This window comes from Lipotes vexillifer, unplaced genomic scaffold, assembly GCF_000442215.2.
Source record: "Lipotes vexillifer unplaced genomic scaffold, Lipotes_vexillifer_v1.1 scaffold640, whole genome shotgun sequence".
Lineage (NCBI taxonomy): Eukaryota > Metazoa > Chordata > Mammalia > Artiodactyla > Lipotidae > Lipotes > Lipotes vexillifer.
This window is the reverse complement of record NW_006773138.1, coordinates 147,855-158,290: the sequence shown is the minus strand read 5'-3', so window position 1 is coordinate 158,290 and position 10,436 is coordinate 147,855. Positions and strand designations below refer to the sequence as shown.

Below are 10,436 nucleotides of genomic sequence, written 5' to 3'. Positions count from 1 at the left end.
TGCTCTGCCACGGGAGAGGCCACAGCAGTGAGAGGCCCGCGTACCGCAAAAAAAAAAAAAAAAAAAAAAAAAAAAAAAAAAAAAAAATCCCGAAACTGGGAAGTCCTACTTTGAGTCTGACATCAATCACTCTTGCTGTAGGTAAAAGTTCATCTTCTCAGTGACCACTTGGGATCCTTCCTCCCTTGGACCTGGCTGTTCCTAACTTTGTATGTGGCTTCCAGAGGGGGCTAGGGTGATCCTGGAGCCTCTCCCTAATTCCCAGTCCTTTGCTCTGTTGTCCCTCTGCCTCTGCCTCTCCAGATCTTATATCTATCAGAAGCGATGGGTGAGACTGGATACCGATCACCTACGATACTTTGATAGTAACAAGGTGAGGCCCGTGTTAGTCCGTGATATGACCCTGCTTCAGCCTGGTCTTGGGTTGAACCCCGACACTGGACCCAGGCAGAGTCCGTCCCTAGGTGAGTCCTCACCAGAGCTGTAGTGTGACTCCTTGAACTGTGTCCTGCTGGCCCATTGGCCAGCCTTGGCCTTGGCCAGGGTTGGTGTAGGGGCTGTCACCACCTGTGGGAGGTGGGGCTGCAACCTTCATTTCAACAGAGGTTGAGGGAGTCAAGGAGGGGCTGGGCCTCTGTGGGCCTCACCCCACAGTCGGCTCCCGTCTCTCCCCCAGGATGCCTACTCAAAGCGCTTTGTCCCTGTGGCCTGCATCTCCCGAGTGGCTGCAATTGGGGACCAAAAGTTTGAAGTGATCACAGACAACCGGGCCTTTGCCTTCCGGGCGGAGAGTGATGGTAGGGAGGGGGGCAGGAGGAGGACCGGCAGTTTGGCTTGAGAAGTGAGGGAGGAGAACCAGGGCACACCTGCTCCCCCCACATCAAACCGAGAGAGGAGTCAACCCTCTGTGAGGTGGGGAGGGGAGGGCCCCGTCTGACCAGCTTTGTGCTGAGTCCTCAGAGCCACACATCCCCATTTACAGGGGAGAAGCAGGCTGAGCGAGGCCAAGTGCCTTGCCCACCCTAAGTGGCACAGCTGGGATTGGAGCCTGAGCTTGTCCAAGTCAGAGAACTTAGAGATAGGTGGGCCAGCCTGGGCAGGCTTTCTGGCAGAGGTGTTGCCTGAGGGGCCTGGAATGGGGAACCCTTAGGGGGATCCCCACCAGGCTGAGCTGGGGCTTGCCCCTTCCCCCGTGCCTTCAGCGGAGCGGAAGGAGTGGATGCAGGCCCTTCAGCAGGCGGTGGCTGAGCAGCGTGCCCGGGCCCGACTGTCTAGTGCTTATCCGTTGGGAGTTCAAGGCTCAGAGCCCCCTGACCACGCCGGCAGCCTGGAGCTACGTGGCTTCAAGAATAAACTCTATGTGGCCGTGGTTGGGGACAAAGTGCAGCTTTACAAGAACCTGGAGGTGCGACTGGTCAGCCAGGCTGCCGAACTCCCGTTTCCCCTGCCCACTAGTCCCTTAGCCCTGCCGCCCACCCACCTGGTCCTTCAGCCCCAACCCCTGCCCACCTGTTCCCTCAACCCCACCCACCTGGTCCCTGTACCCCACCCACCTGGTTCCTCAGCCCCTCAGCCCCGCCCACCTGGTCCCTCAAGCCCCACCTCCCCTAACCTGGTCCCTCAGCCCTGCCCACCTGGTCCCTCAGCCCCGCCCTTTCCCTTTCCCCATTCCCATGACCCAGCTCTTTGCCTGCCCCCCTTCCTGCCCCTAGTTCTGACCCCTCTCCTGCCTGGTCCCTGAGCATTACCCTCCCATCACCGCTCTGGCTCTTGCACCTCTTACTTATTGCTACATGGCCTCTGATCAAGGTCCATTTACCCATGCCCAGATTCCTGAGCCCTCCCTTATCTCCTTCCTGGGCACTTTCTAGTCCCTAAAGTACCGCCTCCCCCTCCTCTCTGCTCCTTCCCTGGGCCTTGAGCCCCACCCCTCAGGCCTTGCCCTCACCCCTTCCCACCTACTGCCAGGAGTACCACCTGGGCATCGGCATCACCTTCATCGACATGAGCGTGGGCAATGTGAAGGAAGCAGCGGACCGACGCGGCTTCGACCTCACCACCCCCTACCGCATCTTCAGGTGAGCCTCCCTCATTGTTCACCTGCATCCTCACTCCCTCCCAGTATTTTCTTCTTGCATATGTAGGAAGCTGCCCCTTCTTCTAGGATGGATTTCTCCCCTCTCTTCCCAGCCCTACCCACCCTGCTGGGCCTTTACCTTCACTTGCTAACCTGCTCTGATCCCTTCCTTCTAAGAAATCTCACTTATCCCCCCCGCCCCCCATCCATCACTGTCCCCCCTTCCCTGCCACAGTGCTCCCATATGGGCTTTCTGCACCGCCCACTCACCCTGCTATCCCCTCCAGCCTGCCCTGCTCCCTCAAAAGTGCTTGTCTGTCAATAATAATTGCTTGCGATCAAAGGCTGCTCTTCACTCCCTATCTCGTGCCCATCCTGGGTGCTTTTCCCTGAGCCTCCAAGACTCTGACCTCAGCCGTCCCTCAGTGGTCTGTCTCTGTCCTCTGTCTTCTACCTGGATGGACTCGCCCACTCCCAGGCCTTCAGCCACTGCCTCTGAGGCACTGTGCCATGCCTGGGTTTAAATCCTGTGTATCAGCTCAGCTTCCGTGACAGAATGCCACAGACCCAGGGTCTTAAGCAACAGAAGTTTATTTTCTCACAGTTCTGGAGGCTGGAAGTCCAAGGTCAAGATTTTGTCAGGGTTAGTTTCTGGCGAGGTCTCTCTTCCTGGCTTCTAAGTGGCTGCCGCTTCACTGTGTCCTCACACGGCCTTTCCTCTGTGCACATGGAGAGAGAGAGAGATGTCTGGTGTCCCCTCCTCTCTTTATAAAGAAACGTGCTCTTAGGACATTATTTAACCTTAGTTACCTCCCTAATGGCCGTATTTCCAGATACAGTCACACGGGGGTTTGAGGCTTCATCCTGTGAATTTCAGGGGGATGCGCTTCAGTCTGTAACATCTGGGGTCCATCCCTGGGTCACTACATGACCTGGGCAAATCACTTGGCCTCTCTGTGCCTCAGTTTCCTCGTCTGTGAGGCAGTCTCTGTAAAGCTGTATCTGATACAGTGTGCGGTGACTGCTCAGTCTAGACGGTGTCACCCCTCCTCCAGCATCATCTCCTTCGCCCTTAGCTCAGATCTCTGCCTTCAGGGTCTTTCTCCTGAGCTCTAGAGCTGCGCGTCTAATGGTTCTGTGGACATTTTCCCCCTTACATTCCTCCCCAGCTCACTGCTCCTCCTTGGGCTCCATCTCCACCCACGGGGACCCCACCTCTCCTCATCCCTGTGCAAACCCATCACTGCCCCCGTCTTGCCTCCATCACTCCCTCACCTCCGTCTGGCCCCTTTCCTGCAGGCCCTAGGCCTGTGGGCCCTCTGGCCTGGCGCCTGCCTCTTCACCCTTGGGCTGCCTATCTGTGACCGTCAGAGGATCCTTTTTCTTCCTTTTTGTTGAAACCCAAGTTTGTATTTGTTCATTTCTTAGATTCGTAGTAATCTGTGATTGACGTCTGTGGCCTGAGATTCTTTGCCGTCCTCCTTAACTAGCACACAACTGTGACCAGCCACTTTCTCTGGAGTTTTCCTTCTCTGTCAGCTCTCCAGAGCCCTGCCCATTTCCCTAGATCCTTGTTGTCATGGACCTTAATCAGGTTGATTTGGTGTTCAGCTCCAAGGGCCTCCACCAGCCTGGCATGCGTGGGCTCCCCCAGTTGGACGCAAGCACGCAGAGACGGGCTTAGCGCTTGGCTGAGGCCTTGGCAGCTTGGCAGATTCAGCCTTCGCGGGCGAGGGTGGTCTCAGCACCTCTCGTAAAACAGCGTTGACGTCCATTCCATCTCTGGCAGCAATGCCCTCCTCGGCCATGGCAGTGGTGGAGCCGAATCTTGAATGCACACATGTGACTTGGTGGCAGCAGCGAAAGAAAGAGCTAGAGAGAAAACACCTCTGTGTCCCTCAGCCCCCTGAAACCCTCTAGGGCTTCACTACTGTCCTCTGGGTGCACTCTGACCTCCTCTGCATGGCACAGGCTTGCCTTCTCTGTCTCCCAGCTTCTTTTCTGCCAGTACCCCCATCCTGCCCGCAGGCCCTGGAATGCCCTGTGTGCCCTCCTGTCCCTTCGCACATGCTGTTCCCTCTGTCTAGAACACCTTTCTACCTCTTCACCTGGGTAAGCCCTCCTCATCTGTCAAGGCTTAACCCGGGCACCATTTCTTCCCAGCAGCATTTTCTACTCCCTGGGCAGGGCAGAGCCTCCTCTGGCCCCTCCGCCCCCAGCCCTCATTCACACGTCTCTCAGGTTTGGGGTGTCCTTGCCTTTGTCCACGCCCACCCTCCCCACAGACCCTGGGCGCCTCCCTCTTCCGACAGCCAGCTCTCAATGCCTTATTCACCCCCTTTGTGCTGTGCCCCCTCATGCTGCCCCCAAATCCCTCTGAGTCCTTTCCCACCAGTCCCCTACCCCACTCCTGTGTCCCCAGCTTCTTGGCCGAATCAGAGCTGGAGAAGGAGCAGTGGCTGGAGGCCATGCAGAGAGCCACTGCCGAGGCCCTGTCTACCTGGGAGGTGGCCGAGCGCATCTGGGCCATGGCCCCCAACAGATTCTGTGCTGACTGTGGAGCTGCCCAGCCTGACTGGGCCTCCATCAACCTCTGCGTTGTCATCTGCAAGTGCTGTGCAGGTGTGTAGGGGGGTTGGGGTGCCAGACCAGGGCAGGACAGGGCTGAGGTGCTGAGAAGGCAGGTGGTTGGTCTGGCTGGTGGGGCTGGAGTGAAGGCAGTATCAGAGAGCATCGTTTATGAGGTTGCACCTCTGTGTCAAGCCTTTCCCACCGTGATTAACCTGCACGGCAGGGATTCAACTTCTCACGTCATGAGTGGGGACACCGAGGCACAGAGAGGGGAAATGCCTCCTTCACAGTCACCTGGCAAGTAAGTGAGTCTGGATTTGAGCCCAGGCCTGTTGGAGTCTAGTACGGCTGTCACATCAGAAGAGCGGAAGTAGGCCAGGTCTGGCAGAGCTTTGCAAGCAGAGGGAGGAGCTGGTGTTTTATCCAGAGGGGGGTGGGAGGCAGGGGCGGGAGGGACGTGGTCAGATTTGTGCATCCGACTCTGGCCGATGGGTGGAAACTGCTGCGTCAGAGCTGGTGAGACTGGAGACTAGCGAGGAGACTGCTGCCAGATCCACGAGAGAGGAGGTGGAGCCTGGTCCCAGAAAGTGAGCCTTTGAGAGGCGTTTAGATGTATGGAGGAAGAGTCCCAGATCATATGCGGAGGATGAGAGAAAGAGGGTGGAGCCTAAGATACATTCATCTATTCAACCAGCGTTTGAGGGTCTGTGCTGGGCACTGTGCCGAGTGCTGGGAATTCGGCCCCACTGGGAACAGTCTTGGGTGGCTGGAGGTGGGGACCCAGGGGTGCAACAGTTCTGGGAAGTTGCTGTGGGACATCTAGGTCAAATGTCTAGGAGGCCTTGGGCTATGAGGGATGGGTGTGGAAAGCGATGACTCCATTGGAGACCAGGTTAGGGAGGCATCGGCTCATGGAAGGAGTGAGGGTGTCCAGAGTGGATGAGATGCGCTGTAGGAGGTTGCAGAGTGAGGTGAGGCCTAAGCCAGAGCCAGGCAGTGCCAGGCACTCATGGTGCCCCCAGCCCAATCCCTGCTGCAGGGGTCCCTTGTGGGATCTGTAGCTGAGCAAGGCTGCGTCCTTCCAAGCCCAACTCCCCCCTCCCCTTTCATTTCACAAAGATTTATTAAGCACTCACTGTGTGCCAGGCTTTGTTGCAGGCACTGAGGCTAGACCCTAAAGCAGGCAGTCAACATTCCTTCTCTCAGGCAGCTTCCATGCTGATGGGGACAAGTATCAGGCAATAACAAGTGCTAGGCAGAGAACGTGTTTGCCGAGAAGCCCTCTCTGAGGAGGTGACAGGTCAGCTGAGATCTGAATGTCAGGAGGGAGCTAACCTTGGGGAAATGGGGGAAGGGAATCCAGGCAGAAAGAACAGTGAGTGCAAAGGCCCTGAGGTAGGAATGAACATGGATGATTAGAAGAGGGAGGACAATTTGAGTGTTGGGGGGACGGGGAGGGGGAGAGGCATGAGATGAGGAGAAGAAGCAGGTAAGGAATTTTGATCTCATTCTGGGGTGAATTAAGAGAGAGTCTCAAGCAGGGGTTTGAAGTAAGAGGTTTGCATTTTAAAGAGATCACTCTGGCTGGGTTGTATGGAGAGTGGCCTGCAGGGGGCCAAGCATGGCTGTTGGGAACCAGCTGGGGGACTACTGCAGGAACCCAGGTGTCAATTACAGGGCTCAGTTTGGGGGTGCCCTGGGCAGGAGTGTGTGGGAGATGGAGCTGCAGGCCTAGCCTCTGGGTCCTGCCCATGGCCTCTCCCTGTCTGCCCCCATGGGCACTGGGGTTGGGGTGGGGGGGGAGTGCTCATGTAAAGGAGAGGGCCCAGATGACCCCGTGTCTGGCCCTCTGTCTACAGGGGAGCACCGTGGCCTGGGCGCTGGTGTCTCCAAGGTGCGGAGCCTGAAGATGGACAGGAAGGTGTGGACGGAAACACTCATCGAGGTGGGGAACCAGCTATGTTTGGGGTCTGCCCCTCTCAGCTGCAGCCTGGGTCTTCCAACCCCATCTCCCCCATCTCACCAACCCCAGCACCCTGGAGCTAGAAGAGACCTTTGGGATCATCTAGGGGGTGGGATTTTGGAAAAGCTGATTTTTGGCAAAGTCAGCAAACTGGCCAGTGAGCTGAGAATGTTTTTACAATTTTAAAAGGTTGCTTGAAAAAACAGACAACAACAACACCAAAAAGCACCGAGAGGAATATGCCACAGGGACTGTGTCCTGCAAAGCCTAAAATATTTACTTCATTTTATCTCTACTCATGTGCACCAGTGGGTATGAGTATGTCCATTTGGGGGACGCTCACACGTGTACATTTGTGCCTGTGTACTTGGGGTTGCCAGGTACTGATATGTGTGGTAGTTACAGGGGAGAACCTGCAACAGGAGGCTGGACTAGGGCCCGACCACACATAGCCTTCCTGACAGCCCCAGCCAAGCTGCAGACTTCAGAGTAATTTGGGCATCATATACCCTGTGAGTTAGGGTTAGAATCCCCAGTTTACAGATGAGGACGTTGAGGCCCAGGGAGAGAAAATGACTTGCCCAAAGTCACAGAGTGAGTCAGTGGCTCCTGGGACTGTTTCCTCTTTGTTCTCTGCTCTGACCCCAGCACCCCACGCAGGCCCTGACAAAGAGGCAAGGTGGGAGGCCCAGGAAATGGCTGTGGAATGAGTGATCGGCAGAATGAGAGAATGAATAAACTAGTCCCCCGAATGCCAGACTCTTGTGCAGTCTGCCCTCACCTCTTTTCCCCTGAGCCCAGAGAGGAATGTCAGGGACAGGAGATGTTTCCAAAATCCCTGTCCACCCAGTTGGCTGACGGGTTCGCCGCCACCCCCCGACACCCCACCCCCGGCTGTGACAGTCTCAGGAATGCAGAGTTCCAGATGTGGGACTGGGTGGGCAAGTAGCAAGGCCCCCAGCCAGGCACCAGGCCTGGGGCGTCCGCCTGTCAGACTCCCTGCCTCTTGTCCTGGGGACTGGGCTCAGGCCCACGGTTGGTGGGGGAGCACCCGTGGCCGCCAGCAGGCCCCGCTGTCCCTCAGCTTTCCTGATGGAAAAGTGGGCGTGTGGCCTGGCTCTTCCAGCCCCTCACCTAACAACCTCAAAACCAGCATTTTGCCGGGCATGGGCCCCTGGCTGTAGGCTCCCTTCTAACCTCTTGCCCACACCCGCAGCTCTTCTTACAGCTGGGCAATGCTGCTGGGAACCGCTTCTGGGCAGCCAACGTGCCGCCCAGTGAGGCTCTGCAGCCCAGCAGCAGCCCTGGTGCCCGGCGGTGCCACCTAGAGGCCAAATACCGTGAGGGCAAGTACCGACGCTACCATCCGCTCTTTGGCAACCAGGAGGAGCTGGACAAGGTCAGGGCACTGGGCCTGTGAGGCCTCTTAAAACACCCCCGTTATTCATGCCCCCGCCCCACATTCCTCACTCTGTTTCAGCCCATCTTTTCCACTAGCTCAGAGTGATGAGTGGCCCTTTAGGGAAACTGAGGCCCAGAGGGCAGAAGGACCCTGCCCAAGCCACAGGGACAGTTGGGACAAAGCAGGGAGGAGCCAGGCCTGACCCTTGGGCCAAGGCCACGTCCCCAGCATCTGTCTGCCTCCCTCCCCTCCTGATTCCTCTGTCTCCTCACCCCGTCCTGCTCCTGAATCCTGCCAAAAGGAGTGAACTTGGTGGGGATGCTATTTCCTGTCAGGCTCATGAAAAACAGCTGGCTGCTCCAACCCATCCCCTTCCACACCCCACTCAAGATGAGGCCCCTCATGGGCCCCAGGCCCTGACAGGCCGGGAGCCAAGCCCTGTCCCTGGTCTGGCTTGGCCTGAGTGGGAGGTTGCCTGCTCCGAGGCAGAGGGATGCCACTTGTGACTTCTGGTCAACCTTCAGCCCTTCCCCCAAGCAGCCCCACCCATTCGGGCTCAGTCCAGCTAGAAGCCCAGTGGGAGCCAGGCCTCCACCTCCCAGGAACCCAGGCGTCCAGCCCCCAGCCCAGCCCAGTCTAGCCCGCCAGCCAGGAGGGGCGGCAGCTCCCATTGGTTGGGAGGGATGGGCAGGCGGTGAGGAATTCAAATGTGGGAGGAATGAGCTACAAAGCACCCCCCTCTGGCCTTCCACAAGGCAGAGGGAGCTTGAGAGCCTCTAGAGAACACGCCTGGTGGCTGACAGGGTCCCAGGGGGCTGTCAGCAGGGTGAGGCCTGGACTGCTAGGACCCCTGGCCTCTGTGGGGATGCCCCTGCCCCCCCCCCACTCCTCTTGGCCTTTCTTTTCCTCCTCTTGTCTTTCTTTCTCCCTTTCTTCTCTTTCACCCTGAGGATGGGCCCCTAACCTGTGTGACTCCTTCCTCTTCCCAACCTCGACCCCGCACCCCGACCCCACTGCAGCATGACCCCTGTCCCACTTGCCCCTCACTCTGGCTTAGGCTGACCCTCCCCACTCCTCTCCCCTCCTCCCAGGCCCTGTGTGCCGCAGTCACAACCTCAGACCTGGCTGAGACCCAGGCGCTCCTGGGCTGTGGGGCTGAGGTCAACTGCTTCTCGGGGGACCCTCAAGTCCCCACGCCCCTGGCTCTCGCTGAGCAGGCGGGACAGACACTGCAGATGGAATTCCTTCGAAACAACCGGACCACAGGTGAGTGGCTGGTGGGACCATCCTCCTCAAGGGATGGGGCCTCCCTGCTGCCAGGGTCTGGCCCTTTGGAGGGGATGCCAGTTATTGGGTGCTAGGGGCTGGGTATTGTCCTGTGAGGTTTGATTTACATACCACTTGAGCTATAATTACAACTCCCCCAGGGGCCCTGGTGCAAGAGTGTGTGTGACGTTTCGGGTTTGCACGTCAGTGTACATCTGTGCCTCTGGCTTCCCCTTCACACGCGTGTGTGTTTGCATCTCCCTTTGTGACTCCGTCTCTGCATCTCTGTGTATTTGTGGGTTCCTCCCTGACCCAAGTGTGGGACCTTGGGGTGGCATCCGTGTGCTGGTGTCTGTGTGTCTCTGAGTTGCTGTGGCTCTGCTTCCTTGCCCCTGGGAGTGTCGAGGGCGTTGGAGTTTGTGCATGTGCAGAGCGTGTCTGCACTGCTGTCGGGGGGAGGTGCTGCATTTCTCTGTGTGCGGGGGACTCGCCACAGCAGCCCTGTCCGCCGTTCCGTCTGGGTGGGGCTCTGTTGCAGACGGGTTGGGTCCCGTTTGGCTCCTGCTCTCGGGGTAGCTGAGGAGGGGGTGGTGGGGGTGAGCGCCGCTGGTCATGGCCCAGCGCTAGCCTCTGGGGCCACATCCTAGGACTGAGGGTGGAGATCTGCGGCCAGGACTCTGGGCTCAGGGCCATGGGTGGGTGGGGTGCGCCGGGCTGGAGAGAGCCCAGGTGTCTGGGGAAGGCACAGGAGACCACCCAGCTGGCTTGGGCTTTGGGACTGCTGGGAGCAGGGCTGGAGCCAGGCTGCTTCCTTAGGCTTTGCATTGTCTGAGACACGCGCCCTTGTTGGTGAGTTTGCTCGAGGGCCGCCCCCTCATTGTAGTGTGCTGGTCCTGGGCCTGCAACAGGAAGAGCTGGGCTGGGGATTCAGGGGAGCTCCCTGGAAGGAGAGGTACTGGAGCCGGGCCTTGTGAGTGGGATGGAATTAGCACAAGTGGGGAAAGGTGGAGAATGGCTTAGGCAAAATCCTGAATGTGGCAGTAGGAGCCCAGGAGTGCTAGTCAGGGAACGGTGCTGGGGAAGGAGGGGCGGGTGACTTGTGCCAGCTTTTAAATACCCAGCCCAGGGGGGGGCGAGGGGGGCACCCTTGGATGGGG

General features: G+C 58.2%; 1 protein-coding gene and 1 pseudogene across 1 annotated transcript in view; one reads left to right on the top strand and one right to left on the bottom strand.

Moving 5' to 3' along the window:
- ARAP1 (ArfGAP with RhoGAP domain, ankyrin repeat and PH domain 1) overlaps window positions 1–10,436 on the top strand; it is a 45,790-nt gene that overhangs the window by 19,300 nt on the left and 16,054 nt on the right. The window contains 8 exon segments of the mRNA XM_007448064.1: window positions 304–373; window positions 677–797; window positions 1,203–1,405; window positions 1,969–2,078; window positions 4,500–4,699; window positions 6,508–6,593; window positions 7,828–8,010; window positions 9,105–9,279. Coding sequence (XP_007448126.1) covers window positions 304–373; window positions 677–797; window positions 1,203–1,405; window positions 1,969–2,078; window positions 4,500–4,699; window positions 6,508–6,593; window positions 7,828–8,010; window positions 9,105–9,279 — 1,148 coding nt within the window.
- LOC103087138 (40S ribosomal protein S12 pseudogene) lies at window positions 3,495–3,885 on the bottom strand (annotated as a pseudogene).